Source organism: Oncorhynchus nerka, linkage group LG25, assembly GCF_034236695.1.
Source record: "Oncorhynchus nerka isolate Pitt River linkage group LG25, Oner_Uvic_2.0, whole genome shotgun sequence".
Lineage (NCBI taxonomy): Eukaryota > Metazoa > Chordata > Actinopteri > Salmoniformes > Salmonidae > Oncorhynchus > Oncorhynchus nerka.
In genome coordinates, this window is record NC_088420.1 from 35,306,922 (window position 1) to 35,324,411 (window position 17,490).

Consider the following 17,490-nt stretch of genomic DNA (forward strand, 5'->3'; position numbering starts at 1 on the left):
GGAATGAAGACCACCTGAATGCGGCTATATACAGGGAGTACCATATCTCGTACCATACATCTCCATGAACGAAAATTAACTGACCCTTATCTGGAGTCTAGACAGCAGGACTAGAATGAAAGTCATAAATACTCTTCTGATTGGGGATGGTCAATTAGAAGTCCCTCCCTCTATCACTTTTTTTTGTAGTAGCGTCAAGCGCGTAGAGTGGGGAGGCGCTGCGTCTATTGCAGTGCGCGGCATTTCATTTCGACCCTTCTTTGCTCGGAGTTTGTCGGGTATCAGCTGCTAGTAATTTGGGCAAGCCATGGCTGGATACTTGAAGGTCCTCAGCTCTCTATCTAGGTCGGCGGCCACTTTCTCCAAAAACCCCGCGGTACTCGCGCCAGCTGCAACCTTCCAGAGTTTGCAACAGAGGAACTGTGAGTTTTGAGCAAAATGTCCGATCTTTAACATGGTTACATGATATTTTACAAAATCATACAGAAAGTGAATGTATAATGCCTAACGCAAAACCCCGTCAAATAACGTTGGCCTATTCACTGTGTGGAAGCTAGACTGTGTGGAAGCCATAGACGGAAGAGGAAGCGAGGCTTCCCACTCATTTTTTCTGGTTCATATGTGTGAACTAAGAAAGTAGACCAGCCCCAGCTTAGCTAGTAGTCTAGCTTTCTCGCCGTTACTTTTAGCTAGGCATCATCTTGCGCCACATTTGGACAGTTTTGGATTGTTTGTTGGTGAAGTAACTGTTGATACCATAATGAAATATTCGTCAGTTCGCTAAATTATCCCATTAATGCAGAGTCCCACATTTGCTCGGTGAATGGAGCTAGGTAACGTTAGTTGTCACAAAATGAACTCTCCTCGCAAGCAAAGTCAGCTGCCTTCCCTAGAAACCGCTAGTGAGCGGCAGATCGAGGGAGATTTCTTTGTCTGCGTCACTCTATTGGCCATAAAAATAAATCACATTTGCTTTGGCCTAAAAAGTAGAGTGAATGTACATACTATTAAATATACTGTTAAATATACTATTAAATAAATCAGCCTATCTCGAGATTGGTTTAAAATACTCTAAATAGTTTAATCTAAAATGTGACCATTTCCATTCGCCACGCAACCAAACCAATTGGCAGCAATTGAATCGAAGACTCCAAGCCACCTGCCCATGCCAATCATGCATGTGAACTGTGTAAACGCGCTGTAGAAATGTGTCAATCAATTAGAAATAGTGAATATACATTGATACAATTGTCTCCAAACAGTTTTCAAAAGTTTACATCTCCATTGTTTGAGCGCTAGCTACTTTTTTTGCTAAGAAACTTCCACAAGGTCAGCCTATAGTGGGACGCTCTGCAATGGCTGCCACAAGTGTTCAATGGCCCACCAAATCCTATTTTCTGCAGCAGCATAACGAAATCATGTCTGAACTGTGGAGTCGATCTAGGAAGCTGTTTTACACGCACTGTAAAAATACATCTGACCCTCTTTGTCCTCTTATATAACCTTCCAGAATAACTTTCAAATTAGAAAGTCCAAAATATGGTATTTAGGCTAGCTATTTTGTTAGATAACTCTAAGGCCTATAATGCCCTGCCCCCTCTATTTGACTTTGAAGGACTGTAGAAAGTAGCAGGTCAATTGAAGGGCAGTTCGTCTTCCCCAGTCTGCACATTCTACAGTCAGCTGTCTCTGAATCATGATCCTGATATTCACCGGATTGCAGAAGTCACTGATGTGTTTGTATAAGGTTATGTGAGGATTGAATCAAATTGAGGGGCTCTAGATAGTTTCAAGGCTTTGGTCCTGTTAAGGACAGATGTAAAATAAAATTTAAAAAATATAACAATGATCATGAATGGAAAATGTTTCAAAATATGGGGTATTTTTTGGGTCATTTTATTTTGGTGTGACATGATTTGACACATTTTCATGTCTTGGGACCAATGTTGTTTTGCCTGGTCATGCAATACAGATCATTGATATAAGATGTTAGTTTACAAGTTGAGTGATATAAATAATACAGAAAATGGAGTCAGTGGCACATGTTTTGGTCATCTTTTTGTACCATACACAATCCCTTCAAATCAATGACTACTTTCATTTGCTAATTTAATGTGTCTTGAAGAGTAGGCAAGTGCAGTTATGAACATAGGGCCTACATTTTAGTAATATGTTTTAAAATGACCATAAACACAATCATAACAGATTTTAACTAGCAGAATATGCATAGCAAAGGTGTTGACCTTCGAAAAGTTCAGCTGTCACTACATATTCCACTTAGTTGTTAGAAACGGCATATAATCACCTTTCACCTATCCCCCTACAGACTGATGTCTGCAGTGAATTTGATCTATACTGCTTGTGCAGATGGATTTAGGTGTTCTGTAATTCAGCCAAAATCATCAGCTTTAAAAAAAAAACATGAGTGAGTTTATTTTTTTATTTTTTACAGGGACAGTGCACATTAATCAATGTTTCAGTAAAAGTGACTATTTTAGCCAGCTGGCTTTTTTTTTAAATATATATATCTCTACCCATTATACATTGCAGCAAGACACAGCTGGGGGGTGGGGGGGGTAAATCTTTCTCATTCAGACTTCACCTGGTGTCTGTATGCTTTTCACACCTGGTAAACTTGTGCTCAAAACACATCTTCTGAGTTCTGCTACGTGTTCACTACAGTATTATAAAGGATAACCTAATCCTTGCCTATCACAATTGGCTCTTCACGCAAAGTAAACTATTGTCTCTCAATGGATGAAGCTTACAGGCTTGCGGGAGAAAGAATTAGGCGATCAGTCAGTGTATATATATATATACCCAGGTCGTTGCTTGCGGGCAAGGTTAGCCTATATGGGCCTTGTTTTACAGTCTCTTTTGCTGCGAGGGTTTGTTCATGTCCAACTGAGTTGTGAGTAGGTTGTTTTGACAGGTGCGTAGTTGCAGTAAAGGTCTCATGTTCGTGTGTATACTTGGTATCAAGGTTGTCATACAGCATAGATCCACGTGATGGTGTTATTTCATCATTCCGCTGGATACCGCCATTTTGTTTCTCCTTAAGTATAAACACTATTCTTGGATGTCATGGGGAGCAGTGGAAGCATAGACTTGGCAGGAACATTAGAAAGTCACTTGATTCCCTGCACCGCCCCTCTTCCACTCTGTCTCCACTGCATGGTCTAGCTGGGAGAGTGGGTGAGGGCCTGCCTTCTCCCAGGGACACTAAAGGGCAGAGCAGTGTGGGAGCAGAGACTTGTTTTACTAGATAATTGGACTACTAGTCTGGGTGAATCAAAGGGCAAGATGCATGGCAGCTACAGATGAATGAAAATCGTAATGTCTTGCTGTCAATATTCTGTATGTATTGGCATTAAGAGAGCTGAATATGTTACTGTCCATGGAGAGATGAAGCCATGAAGTCTAAATGAAAGTGCAGTCTCTTTGTAGGATGAGAGGTGACTTTGATCACACGACTCCCCTAATTTAGAACCAACTGTTTCTTGAACCCTCACAAACAGCATGAGCCTATTCAGGGAACATTTCTCAAACTTTAGATGCCGTATAGGCTATTCATAGAGACCATGTCAAACAAAATATTCCAGTATGTAGTATTGGTTGTCATAGTTCTTCGGGGGCCATGTTGCCAGTCAAACATATGTATTATTGTTATATATAATTGTATGTCGTAATAAGCCATAATCAGTGACTGGTTGCTCAGCAGTTTGTGGTGAAAACACGCTAACGTGCTCCTTACTAATGTGTGTAGGTCACAATTGTGACGACAGGCAGTCTCCATTTAATGTACAGTTTCTTTTTATTTTGGACAGATGGGGACAAGCGCATCAAGGTGTCCCAGCCTGTGGTGGAGATGGATGGAGATGAGATGACCAGGATCATCTGGGAGTTCATCAAAGAGAAGGTGCTGAACTTGGAGGGGAGGGGGACGACAGTGGTGTCTGTGTAGATTCAGAGTGAATGAGTGTATGTGCCTGAGTGTAAGGAGATTGTCTGTATGATGTGGGAGGAGGGGTTTTTGTAAGGTTTGTCACCCATTGGCTACTCACCTCTGGAGAGAGCAGATGGTGCGTTGGCTCAGTCTGAACATGGAGCTTCATGGGAGTAAAAAACATTACCTTTTTTTCTGACAATTTTAAATGTGTATTGTCCCCCACGTAAAACAATATATCACACTACACATGAATGAAGATACGATTATTACATCTATCAATAGATATGGTGCAATCTATATTGCATTAAGTTATAGTATTTTTAAAGATTGTTCTTGTAAATATTACTGTTTTTGTAATTGACCTTTTACTGGGCAAGTCGGTTAAGAACAAATTCTTATTTATGATGACTGCCTAACCCGGGCGACACTGGGCCAATTGTGCTCTGCCCTGTGGGACTCCCAATCACGTCCTGTTGTGATACAGCCTGGAATTTTGACCCTTATGCGCTTGGACTGGGGTGCGTCCATTGACTAAAGCACGTCCATTCTAAGTTCACTGACATAAACAGTGTCTGAAATCCTGTAGAGCATTTGACAATGTAAAGAAAGAATGAGTTCTGATTCCTATCACTATGTTCTGCTTTTCCAGCTCATCCTCTCCAATGTGGATGTGGAGCTGAAGTACTACGACCTGGGTCTGCCATACCGTGACCAAACTGATGACCAGGTCACCATCGACTCTGCCATCGCCACCCAGAAGTACCATGTCGCTGTTAAATGTGCCACCATCACTCCTGACGAACAAAGAGTAGAAGGTATTTGAATAGCATATAAGCAGTGTTTTTATAGTTTGCTATAAAGGTTTAATTCCCTCTCCAAATGCTCCCTTTAAGGGTCACTTGGCTTAGAGAGCAATCACACGTTACACTATTTTTGTAGTTAAACCGACAATAGGAACCTATGGTTGGTGTTTTAAATGTTGCTGTTTTGTGTGAACTGTCATTTACCATCAGAGTTCAAACTGAAAAAGATGTGGAAGAGCCCCAATGGAACCATCAGGAACATCCTGGGAGGCACAGTCTTCCGTGAGCCAATCATCTGCAAGAACATTCCCAGGCTTGTTCCAGGTTGGACACAGCCCATCACCATTGGCAGACATGCCTTTGGTGACCAGGTCAGTTCCTTCTAAATTGGAGCCATTTTAATATTTGTATCTTCATTGTGTTATTTGTAACCGATCCATTGTTTTACAGTACAGAGCAACAGACTTTGTTGTCAGCCAACCAGGCACTTTCAAGATGGTCTTCTCTCCTACTGATGGGAGCAAAGGCCAGGAGTGGGAGGTCTACAAGTTCCCCGGAGGTGGCTGTGGAATGGGCATGTACAACACAGATGAGGTGAGTTCAGCAATGTGGTTTGGTTTGCCAACTAGATATATTTTATTATAATTTGTCACACTTTATTTTGCCACAGATTTTTCCCTTCATGAAATTATAGCAGTAGTGAATGGAGTGAGTTGGCCTCCTGTAAACATGCCTTAATACTCTTTGTTTACCATCACAAGCAGGATTTTGTTTGATTTTATGCCGTCAGAGGTCATGTGGCAGACTTTCAACTTGTCTAGTGGAAATGGAAGTGTGAATTGGGGGCTAGTTGAGGGTTAAGAGATAGAAGGTTGTTAACCTCTTACTGCTGCTCATATGACCTACATGCTACCCTAGTGGAGACCTTTGTACACTTTCTATCCCATCAGTCTATTTCAGGCTTTGCACATAGCTGCTTCCAGTACGCCATTGGCAAGAAGTGGCCCCTCTATCTGAGCACCAAGAACACCATTCTCAAAGCTTATGATGGCAGATTCAAGGACATCTTTGAGGAAATCTACCAGGCGTTAGTATTTGTTGCTTTTTATGATCTCATTAGCCTCAACATGTATTGGGCTGTGGTCCTGGATACTGATTGGTTGAAACAGGATTCTAGACCTGTGAATATAAAACAATTGGGCAGTGAAATACCAGTACCTCAGCCATGCACAATTAACTAAAGTCTAATATTGGATTTCTAGCATATTGGCCATTATAAACTGGGTGGTTTGAGCTCTGAATGTTAATTGGCTAAAAGCCGTGGTATATCAGACTGTATACCACGGGTATGACCAAACATTTGTTTTTACTGCTCTACTTATGTTGGTAACCAGTTTATAATAGCAATAAGGCATCTCGGGGTATAGAGCGGAGGTGTTATAATGCTCTATTTACTGAGATTCTAAAATGCTATTTAGTATCAGACATCATGCAAAACTAGAAATCCCTGCAAGCTCCTGCATGTCATATTTTAGCTGACACCTTTGCCCACAGGTTTTGTGTCTGTTTAAAACTTGCACAACACAGTTCACAGAATTTTCCATTTAAAGAAATGTTGCCAATTTATTCATTACTACATTTAACAGTGTGATGTTAGCTAATCTAGAGATTCTTACTTTTGCCTCGATTCGGTGGTCTCGTCCAGATCGTCATGGAATTTGTAGTTCTTTATGATAGCATTTCATTTTGGGGGGGTGGGTAAATACAGGCAACTATATTGGAAAGTCACATTTTCCTAGATTGACATGGTTATCAAAACGTCACGCCAGGGTAAGCCTACACAACACCCAGCCCTTATTTGAAGTGTTTCTGAAATTCCCTATGGGGAAAGATGAATGGTGGAAAGACCATTGGAACCATTTCCCTGTTTGACCTCTATGTTTTGTGGGTATTATGACTCATACTGTGGTGCTCTATATACACCGTGGCTAAGGGCTGTATCCAAGCACTCTGCATTGCATCGTGCGAAAGAACATACCTTAGCTGTGCTATATACCACACCCCCTCGGGTTTTATTGCTTAAAAATACGCCTTAGGGCTCTTCTTAGCCACAACGTGAATGCCTGGATACAGCCCTTAGCTGTGGTATATTGACCATATAACACAAAACCCCAAGGTGCCTTACTGCTTAAACTTGTTGCCAACATAAATATAACAGTAAACAAGTAGTTTTGTGCCATACCAAGGGGTATATTGTTTGTTATACACCCAGCTGGAATGCTGCTTCAGCATCCAGGACCCAAATTACCCAGGTTATGTTTAATGCAGTGCTCTCACACTACCATGTGTTTTGTGTCCATAGGAATTACAAGCCAGAGTTTGACAAGCTGAAGATCTGGTACGAGCACAGGCTCATTGATGACATGGTTGCCCAGGTGCTGAAGTCCGATGGTGCCTTCGTGTGGGCCTGCAAGAACTACGATGGAGACGTACAGTCTGACATCCTGGCTCAGGGTGAGGGATTAGGAACACCTCAGTCTAATTTCAAATGGAATAGAAATTATGATCCAAATGTTGAGTGCCGTAGAGATTAGATTAAGAGTGTCCTATATCAGACTATGGGTGATGGACATACTATTTGGGCGCCATAGGTTTCGGCTCTCTGGGTCTGATGACGTCAGTGCTGGTATGTCCCGATGGTAAGACCATTGAGGCTGAGGCAGCCCACGGCACAGTGACCAGACACTACCGCGAGCACCAGAAGGTTAGACTCATTCTACTAACTTTCATTACAGCCCAAGATTCATATTTAGAGAAGCATAAATCATCTTCCGTGGTACGTACACCAGTCCAATTTCAGTGGCTCTATTTGAATGTCTTATGTGAACAGTGCCATCTTGTGGTGGACAATATGCTGCCAGAATGACTTCATAGGATGAAGGAAATGATCCATCAACATGGGATTATTGGAGTTATGTTGTCCATGCTTTTACATAATCTGTAAAGTATCTGTATTTCCACTGGTAAACTGTAACCTAACTTTACCCCTTCTGTATCCACCTTTAGGGAAACCCAACCAGCACCAACCCCATTGCCAGCATCTTTGCCTGGACCAGAGGGCTTGAGCATCGGGGTAAACTTGATGGGAACCCTGACCTGATCAAGTAAGAAATGAATGCATCGTGTCATTTTTTAAAACTAATATTGTCACTAACTATATAATGGTGTACTGTCCCATTGTCCTATTCCATTGGGGCAGCAGGGTAGCCTAGTGGTTAGAGCATTGGACTAGTAACCGAAAGGTTGCAAGTTCGAATCCCCGAGCTGACATGGTACAAATCTGTCGTTCTGCCCCTGAACAGGCAATTAACCCACTGTTCCTAGGCCGTCATTGAAAATAAGAATTTGTTCTTAACTGACTTGCCTAGTTAAATGAAGGTAAAATAAATAAATTGGTGTTTGCCAGGAAATTGGCAAAGTGTTTTTATATTCACAAGCCAATTGTTTTGCCCATTACTGAACCTTGTCTGTTTGACCTGCAGGTTCGCCCTGACTCTGGAGAAGGTATGTGTGGAGACCGTTGAGAGTGGTGTTATGACTAAGGACCTCGCCGGCTGCATTCACGGACTTTCCAAGTGAGCTCCTTACTATTGCGTTGACCAAATTCTTGATCTAACATGTTCATTAATGCATGGATTGTATTATAATCGAGGGGGGGGGAATCCTATTTCCTTATTGGAAGTTTGCATGGTTCTCTGTCTCGGGGACAGGGTCCTGACTGTGAGGACTGAGTAACTCATGTTCTGATCTGTGATTACAGATGCAAGCTGAATGTACACTACGTCAACACTGAGGACTTCCTGGATGCCATCAAGAACAACCTGGACAAAGCCCTGGGCAAATGAAGGATTTAAATTTGGAGTACAGCTAGCCTGCAAATGACAAATGTCATTCTGTTTTTGTACCTCGTTTTTAATTTAGGTCAAGATATCCAAATGCATATTGTCTGAAGGAAGAAGTCATCTGTAGAGCATTATTCAGTGTACCAGATTAGGTCCTTCTATTCAGAGCTCTGTTCCATCTAGCACTCCTTCAACCTTCTTTCCCCATGTCTCCGAGGTTATATTTATATGTGAATTACTGTATTATACCTTGGAAGAAACTTGAAGGCCATGTCAAGAATATTTGCTAATAAATCTTCCTCGTTGGATCCTATGCTTGTATTCTGCCTCCATTTTAATCTTGTAAGATAAAGTGCACACTGATTTTAAAGTTTTAAAATAAATTTATTATTTTACAGTATTGTCTGGTACACATTTTAAAATGTCTATCAACAGCATATTTCCACACCAATGTGTAACACAGAAAGCCATTCAAGTTCCAGATCTTTTTTTTCTCCATTTGTTTCATCACTAGAGGTGTATGTTATCCCCCGCAAAAATGAGCATTTTGTATATTAAGCACACTATATCAACATTGTGTATGGATACCATAATGGTGTTACAACAAATGGCTGCTTCAGACAAGAGGCCATGTCTGGCAAATCTACCCTATAGTCACAAACTGAACTATTCCCTCTACTCAGACTGGCAGGTACTACAACAGCCCTATGCCTTTGAGACTGCATCACTGCAATGTTGTATACTACATCTCTTAATGTACGTAGGCCTATGTATGCAGCAATTCAGCTTTTAGCTGCAAATGTGTACAATTCAAAATAAACCTAATATACCTAGTTTGCAGGTGGTTTTAAAGCGAAGCACAAAGTCATTTTCTGCTCGGTCTGTGGCCCTGTCACGTGTTGAGAGGTTGTCGTTCATCACTTTAGACCAGTGTGTAGCATGATGGATGGCACAGTCCTGGAGACACAAGGGCACTTTATTTCTGTCAAGTTTTTTAGGACAGATCCTGTTGCGATTCACCCATCAAAACCACAATGAGTATGCAGGGGCTGTGTTTGCGTTTGAGAAATGTTGCAGTCTGTTTCATGAAGGCTTGCATGGGGCATGAATTGTGAAGGATCCTAAAAAAACTGCACTAGCGTCTTCTCAGTGGTAATCGTTTGGAAAAAATCTACTGGGGGGAGCATGAAGCCTAAAAAGTAATTGCATGAAGTCTGCTATTGGGGGACGTGAAATCAAATGTCCCAGCTCTACAAAGCGGAGAGTGGGTGCCACTAGACTGCTATTGTCCTCAGCTGTAGGCTTTGGCAATGTGGCCCAACATTGGTCAGATTCTTTGGCACATGGTGGCTACATCAGAAGGGCAATTCGAACATATTTTATTTTGCTTTTAGCTCACTTAAAGATGTGGGCTGCATCAGTACAATTATTTAACTCGGGATCAATAACAAAAATGTCTGCCAATGCAGACACTTCAAATCAAGCTAGTAACATGGGGCCATAAAGTGATGACGTGCAGAACCAGCCAACTCGAGGAGTCTGAATGACACTGGCCGAATGATTCTTTCTGCACATTTCAAATACAACAGAATATGAAATGAGCATCCTATGTTATCTAAACCTAGAACTGTAGTTGAAACTACTCGCAGTATAAAAGTAAAACAGAGAAGTAAAATAAAAATAAAAGTTGGTTGGCTAACCATCATGAGAACTGCTTGAATGTTATCAGCTTTGGTAAGTGACGTGAACAGAGGACACATTTACTTGACTGGCTTGTATGCATTGTTATATATGTTAATAAAAGCAATAATACTCAGCTGTATTCTAATTTACCCACACAGACTTACTGGGGGATGGCTCTGAATGAGTAAGTGCATTTTACTATTACATTTTAGTCATTTAGCAGACACTCTTGTCCAGAGCGATTTACAGTAGTGAGTGACTTACAGTAGTGAGTGATTACATTTTCGTACTGGTCCGCCGTGGAAATTGATCCCACAATCCTGGTGTTGCAAGTACCGTACGCAACCAACTGAGCCACGTCGGTACCGTATGGGTGTTTCCCTACAAAGTGTGCTTACAGAGTTAGGCCACATCTGGGGATGTATGTTGAGTATGTCTCTCCCAGAGGTTTGGATGATGGTTTATTTTCAGATATTACCCCTTTTTCATGTGAACACTACATTTATCAATCACAATGTTGTGGCAGCTAGAGCTGAAGTCACATTTCAGCACAAAACAAACAGACCGATGAGAAATCTACAATCCCAAATGACCTGTCTCTCACTCCCAATGAATACCGGAGCGAGAGAACAGATTCCAGTGTATACGAATGGGCAGACTCCACCACTTTATATCATGCCCTTACAGTGAGTAAAAGCTCATCACATTGCTGTCAGCTGCTAGTGGCACTAACTTCCTTTATTAGTTTACATTTCTACTCAATATGGGGTCTTTTAATCATTCATGCCGTTTTGTAGCGCCCTGCACCCTTGGCGTAGCTGCTATAATACTCAATTTCAGACAGTTTAGCGATGTCTGGTGTGTTGTTACTGGCCAGGTTCTCTCGTTCGCTGAATTCAAAGTTGTCTTCGTCATAGTCCTCCTGGTTCTCTATGTCAGGGGGGGCTGAGGAAGGAAATACACAGACACACACATGAGCATCATCCTGTCGACACACACACACACAAGCCCATCCTGTCCACACACACACGAACATACGAGCCCATCCTGTCTACACAACCACACACACCCACACACACAGCTACTCCCAGCCTCATAGAGGACAGTACAGTCCTCCCCTGCCTCCCTATCCCTCTCTACCGATAGAGACCGGCATGTCTAGTCCAAGCACTTCTATATTTGCGAAACACAGAGGGAGGGGAGTGGCAGAGAAGCACCAAAACACTTGTCAGTAGATTGCATACATGCTGAGTTAAAGTGCATTAAGGGCAGACTGACTAAAAACACAATGAAACACAGAGCCCACTGAAATGTCTAGTGTATAAACATTCTGTACCAAGAAACAAAAATCACATAACTGAATTAGCTAATTCAAGATCAAATCATAACTAACAAGGTACATAACTGAAGAATAGTATCAATGAATATTGTTAGTCACCTTGTCCGTCTGGTGAAGCGTCCAGGACGCCGTGTTTGACCTTCATGTGTCGGCTCAGATTGCCCTTCAGGTTGAACTTGCTGGAGCAGTAAGGACACTTGAAGGGCTTGCTGCCAGCGTGGAGGTGCATGTGGCCCAGGAGGTTGTACATTCTGTTGAAAGATTTGCCACACACCTGGAACACAAGAGAACAACACTCAATCTCAACACTCTAGAAGCAGTGGAACTCAACCCATGCTGTCTATAGAGAGCTCTTCTGACCTTGCATTTGAAAGGCTTGACAGGCAGGTGGACGATCATGTGTGTTTTGAGGGTCTGTTTCTGGACAAAGGTCTTGAAGCAGACGTGACACTGGAAGGGCCTGATGCTGGCGTGGATCAGCATGTGCCTCTTGAGGTTAGCAGAGAGGGTGAACTCCCGGGCACACACATCACATTTGAATTCCTTCATACTCTGGGAAAATAAAGAGGATTGGCTCTTTAATTAATTTGGTTGAATAAAGTTGGGTTTATTGTTGATAAACAGCAAGTTACGGTTTGAACAGCAAGTTACACGTTGAAATGAACACTAAGATTGGTGGTTGTTATAGTCATTTATCAGACAATCAAGGATTTCACACAAAAACACACAGTCATCACAGGTCAAGAGGTGTAACTGCTGTAGGGTAGAGGTGAAATCCTTTCATAATGGCAGCAACTCGATACATACACGTTAGCACCACCAAGTGTTGGCTCTCTAAGCTTGTGATACTCTCACAATATGGAAAGGTGCATGGTTAATATTGAAAAGCATGTTAAAACATTAAATTAACATGAAATGTTTGGATACACCTACATTTTGATGAACGCTAAAAAAATAAATCTAATTGTTTGTGACAATATCTGTAAGTCAATATTTAAGTAAATGCCCTGTCAATGTGACACTACAATTTCTCCGACTGAGGCTCTAGGCCTAGGATGAATCAGTGTAGAGATCAGAGCAGTGGAGGCTGCTGAGGGGAGGATGGCTCATAATAATGGCTGGAACGAAGCTAATGGAATGGCATCAAACCTTAAATACCATTCCACTGATTCCACTCCAGTCATTACCACGAGCCCGTCCTCCCTAATTAAGGTGCCACCAACCTCCTGTGGATCAAAGCATAGACTGTAGCATCAGGCATGAAGGGTGGTATGTGTTTGTATGACAACACACAGCACAAAGCACATGCTGGATTAGGTCAGACCAAACATAACAAACCAAGCATTTTGAAGGCTATGTTTACATTGCAACTGGTTAAGGCAATAGGAATAACAGCCTTTAGGTATTTTGATATACCTCTGAGTTCACCTAACCCTGTCTGTCTCTGCCTGTTAATTAATTCAAGTTACTGGGAATTCATAGAAACAGCTCAGAGAGTGTTGTTCAGTGAGCAGCATGCTATGGATGTTTTCTCAGAGTTTATCGCATCAATCAAGAAATGTGTGATTCATAAGAAGCGGAGATCTTGATGACCTTCTAGAGCTGGTGTGACCCCTGGGTGACCCTGTGAGAGCCTGGACTACCCTGATATTCTGAGCTGGAGTTAGAACAGGGGTTGGTACAGAATAATGTAATATATGGAATATCAAGTCAGTGGGGTTTTAGTACCTGGTCGGCGAGGGCCTGTGGTGTCAGTACCTTGTGAGTGAGGGAATGCTGCTTGAGGTGATGGATCTGGACAAACTCCATTCCACACTCTGGGCAGACGTAGGGCCTTACGTTCTGATGCTTCATGAGGTGGTTCTGCAGCTGGCTGCGGTAGGCAAAGGACTTGTTGCACTCAGTGCACTGGTAGGTGGTGGGGCCCTGGTGACTGGTCTGGTGGCGCTTCAGGTAGGCGTGGGTGGGGAACTCCATGGCACACTGGGAACACACATGGCAGTGGCCGTTTTCGTGTTTGTTCTCGTGGGACCGGAGCTCACTGGGGTAGGCGAAGCCTCGGCCACAGAAGCGGCAGCTGTAGGGCTTGACGTCCGAGTGCTGCAGCATGTGCCTCTTCAGGTGGCTGGTCTGGGTGAAGGCCTTCTTACACACGGTGCACTTGTGTGGCCGGGTGCCCTGGTGGGTGAGCAGGTGGGTCTGGAGGTGGCTGGGCTGCTTGAACAGCTTGCCGCAGTGCAGGCATTCATGGGGCTTAATGCCGTTGTGGCCCAGGATGTGGGTGACCAGGTTGTACTTGGAGGTATAAGACTTCTCACACATGCGGCACTTCCATCTCTTCAGGCCCTCTCCCACATCCACGCAGTAGGACTCATCTATCTGGACGTTAACGTCCAGCCGGTCGATCTGCATGCGCCTGGCTATCCCCTCAGCATCTGCAGCCCACAACATTCCCTGGCTGCCCTCGTCATAGTCCCCCACGGCCATGTCAGCAGACTCATAGGCCACCTCGCTGGACTCAAAGTAGCGGTTCATAACGGGACTGGGACTGTGTCCCCTGTCTCCTCCAGTCTTGAGGTTCAACACTCCTTCTTCCTCCTCAGCTACCTCCTCTTCTTGTCCCTCTCCTCCTCCCTCCCTCCTCTCCTCTGGTCCCCGCTCTGGCCGCACTTCCGTCTGGGTCTGACTGGACGTCTCTCTCACACACACAGCACAGTTACCACAGCTCTGCTCCTCCTTCAGAGGCCGTCTGTGAGTGGCTGGCTCATCTGTCTTGCCTGGGCTGCTACGGCTCTTCGCCATGTGGATGCAGGACGGAGGGGTGTCAGACTCTCCCCGCTCCCCTTTGACTTGAGTCTGTATGTTGGGGACTCTGTGAGGGGGCTCCCCTGGCGCTCCTCCTTCACTCCTGGGTCTCCTGGTCCTCCCTCTGGGCCCGGGGCGCCTCCTCTCACTGCTGTGGGGCTCAGACTCCCCTACAGGCTCAGACAGGTAGTCCCCGTTGGCCCCAATCAGTTGGTCAGCGTACTCATACTCCATGCCCTCTGGAGTAGGAGGGGTCCTGCCATACTCCCTGGGCTCGCCCATGTAGAAGCCATTGGGGGCTATGGTGGCTCCAAAGATCTCATTCTGGGAGATAAGGCCCAGGACAGCAGCCTGGGCCAGTGACAGCACCACCACGGGTTCTGTCTGTGTTCCTGCATCCACCTGGCCCTCCACCACCTTGGGGTAGCACCGCACCAGACGGCCACTCTCCTCCTCCTAACAGAGAACACACACACAGCACTGATCAGGTCAGCACACAGCAGCAGACCACACCACACAAAGACATGTATTCAACATTGTGAGATTGCTTTATAATATACTACCGTTATATAAGCCACATATTGCTTATAAGTACAAGGACTGACAGTCAGATCTCTCTAAGTGATATGTATTCCTAAGAAATCAATGGTAGGTGTGTGTGGTGGGAATAATGATTGATAGTTCATAAGATCCCTGAAGTGGTCTGACACATTTGTTTTTTATGCAACTCCCTCCCAACTCCCAACTCCCTTGCTAGAGACAGTCAGCTGCATTCTGACAACGTCTTGGTTCTTTGCTCTGAATCCAGCAGAGAACATTAGATGGAGGAGATAAGGCAGATCGGTACTCGAGCCCCGTTTCCTTCCTTGACAGCCTTTAAAATCATAAGGAACACAAATGGGATGCAGGCCCACCAGGAAGTGGACTTCCGTGACCTGTCCACAGAGCTTCCTGTGGAGTCCAGAGTGGCCCTGGCCAGGCTGACCATACTGGGTTCATCATCACTGGGCTGGAGGCTGGGGCTATCTATCAGTCCCATTCGTGAGGAGCAAGCCTAGTCGTCTGCCTTGCACTACTAATAGTAACCAAACACATGGTCTCCTCTCACAGTTCACCTCCACTGCCACAGGGCTTCCGTTACAAGGTGGTAGAAGACATACTCAGTTATAACCAAGACAGAAATATGATCGCGAGGAGAACAGATTAAGTATACAATACTTATACATAAGAGTATTGTTATGGTATACACCAAAAAGCAGCATTATGGTCTACAAATGATTGTGTTTGCCCTCTAGATGATTGAAAAGGCAAAACAGAGGGGAACTAGAAGAACGCTAAATGCTGGCACAACCAAGCTCCAGCTCCATAACAAATGACAGGTCCCTAGTGTACCCCAATACTTTCAGGTAATTTCCTTCAAACCTGGTGTAATGATGGAAAAATACATGAGATAGACCCTAGCCTCTTCATACACCTTAGTCTAGGACCCTCAAACTCAACTCTGGAACTCGTAGCCAGTTCCACTGCATTTTCTTCATTGTTCCCCTCTAATCAGGAACTGATTTAGATCTAGGACACCAGGTGGGTGCAATTAATTATGAGGTAAAATAGAAAACCAGCAGGCTCCGGACTTCGTAAGGTAAGAGTTGAGTACCCCTGGTCTAGGACATACACTACAACAGATTACGAGCTGCTATCTTTCATAATACAATACTGAGGAAAGAGACAGAGAGGGGATGGAGACAGAAAAAAGGAGGAAGAGAAAGGAGGGAAAGAGGGAAGAGTGGGGGGGGGTAGACCTGGATGCCCTGGTAACCACATCATTTATAATTACTCCTTTTAAAGTAGTCAGACAGAGACAGACTTTGTGTTTGTGAGAGGAACACAGAGAGTGAGGTGTGTATCTCTCTCTCTCTCTGTGTGTGTGTGTGTGTGTGTGTGTGTGTGTGTGTGTGTGTGTGTGTGTGTGTGTGTGTGTGTGTGTGTGTGTGTGTGTGTGTGTGTGTGTGTGTGTGTGTGTGTGTGTGTGTGTGAGAGAGAGAAAGTAGGAGAGGGAGGAAAAGAAAGAGAAAGCGAGATGTGGGCAGGGGAGGAGTGGAGGGAGAGGGAGCGAAATGAGATGCAGAGGCTGAAAGATAAAGAAAGGGGGGGAGGGGAAGGGAGAGATTGAGTGAGCATGTGAGAGAGATGGGGAGAGGGAGAGAAAGGAAAAGGAGAGGGAGGGGTGTGGGAGGAGTGAGAGAGACAGAGAGAGACAGGGTGAGTGAGTGAGTGAGTGAGTGAGTGAGTGAGAGAAAGGAGGGGAGGTAGAGAGGGGGAAGGAAGGAGAAAAGCACGACAAAATGAAAGGCAGGCTAAATGAAAAACAAAAAGACAAATGACAGAGAAACAGAAAGGCAAGATAGTAATTGCAAGTCTATACTTATACATTTAAAGTTCTATGTGAAAGAAGGTTTAAGACAAATATCAAACAATCAGAACAATATGAAGCTTAGCAGCTTAGCAGAGGTGTGACAGAGACAGAGAGGAGAGAATAGTTAGTAGTCTAGTCTGGTGGTCTACTCTTAGCTGTAAAATATGTTCTTCCTGCAGCACTGTATGAATGTAGAAAAGTAATCTCCTTTGACTTAGAGAGAAACAGTGTAACCACCTTTAAATCAACATACAACATCCCCACTGAACTAGTATTGTAATCACGGTCTCAGTTTAGGCTAACAACTCACCACATTGTTCCTGGTGTGATGTTTGAGGTGTTTCAGGGATCTCATCCTTCAGGAGAACTGAGTGGAGTAAAAAAAATCCGGCTCCTATTTATATCTGTGGGAGAGTGGGGCGGTCCCACGACTCATCCTCCTCCTACTGTTGCTGTTATCAGAACTGACTGTGCCTGCCCCCCCCCCCCCCTCCACACACACACACACACGCACACACACACACACACACACACACACACACACACACACACACACACGCACACACCATTTCTTTCTCTCTCCCTCCCAGCTCACT

At 44.0% G+C, this 17,490-nt stretch overlaps 2 protein-coding genes across 3 annotated transcripts; one reads left to right on the forward strand and one right to left on the reverse strand.

Moving 5' to 3' along the window:
- Positions 1-233: 233 nt before the first annotated feature.
- On the forward strand, positions 234-8,967 carry LOC115109431 (isocitrate dehydrogenase [NADP], mitochondrial). The gene is made up of 11 exons (XM_029634317.2): positions 234-422; positions 3,828-3,919; positions 4,599-4,764; positions 4,963-5,123; positions 5,203-5,346; positions 5,703-5,839; positions 7,115-7,266; positions 7,404-7,516; positions 7,819-7,916; positions 8,295-8,387; positions 8,573-8,967. The coding sequence occupies exons 1-11, from the start codon at positions 308-310 to the stop codon at positions 8,655-8,657; spliced, it is 1,356 nt and encodes a 451-aa protein (XP_029490177.1). The 5' UTR covers positions 234-307; the 3' UTR covers positions 8,658-8,967.
- A 1,045-nt stretch (positions 8,968-10,012) lies between these two features.
- On the reverse strand, positions 10,013-17,251 carry LOC115109430 (zinc finger protein 710-like). Of its 2 annotated transcripts, none has more exons than XM_065009756.1 (5): positions 17,205-17,251; positions 13,435-14,937; positions 12,037-12,228; positions 11,776-11,950; positions 10,013-11,282 (listed from the first exon to the last, which is right to left on the reverse strand). In XM_065009756.1, exons 1-5 carry the CDS (start codon positions 17,247-17,249, stop codon positions 11,119-11,121), a joined length of 2,079 nt encoding a protein of 692 aa, XP_064865828.1. In that variant the 5' UTR covers positions 17,250-17,251; the 3' UTR covers positions 10,013-11,118. The 2 variants fall into 2 exon arrangements, with proteins under 2 accessions (XP_064865828.1, XP_029490176.1); XM_029634316.1 differs by having other exon boundaries at positions 13,405-14,937.
- Between the last annotated feature and the right edge of the window lie 239 nt (positions 17,252-17,490).

Excerpts from the sequence above, each read along its gene's own strand:
- LOC115109430 (XM_029634316.1), bottom strand. The coding sequence starts at position 17,249 with ATGAGATCCCTGAAACACCTCAAACATCACACCAGGAACAATGTG. Across the intron at positions 12,229-13,404 it reads CACAGGCCCTCGCCGACCAG|AGTATGAAGGAATTCAAATG; the intron begins GTACTAAAACCC and ends TTATTTTCCCAG. Across the intron at positions 11,283-11,775 it reads CGCTTCACCAGACGGACAAG|CCCCCCCTGACATAGAGAAC; the intron begins GTGACTAACAAT and ends TTCCTTCCTCAG.
- LOC115109431 (XM_029634317.2), top strand. The coding sequence starts at position 308 with ATGGCTGGATACTTGAAGGTCCTCAGCTCTCTATCTAGGTCGGCGGCC. Across the intron at positions 3,920-4,598 it reads GGGAGTTCATCAAAGAGAAG|CTCATCCTCTCCAATGTGGA; the intron begins GTGCTGAACTTG and ends CTGCTTTTCCAG. Across the intron at positions 8,388-8,572 it reads TGCATTCACGGACTTTCCAA|ATGCAAGCTGAATGTACACT; the intron begins GTGAGCTCCTTA and ends CTGTGATTACAG.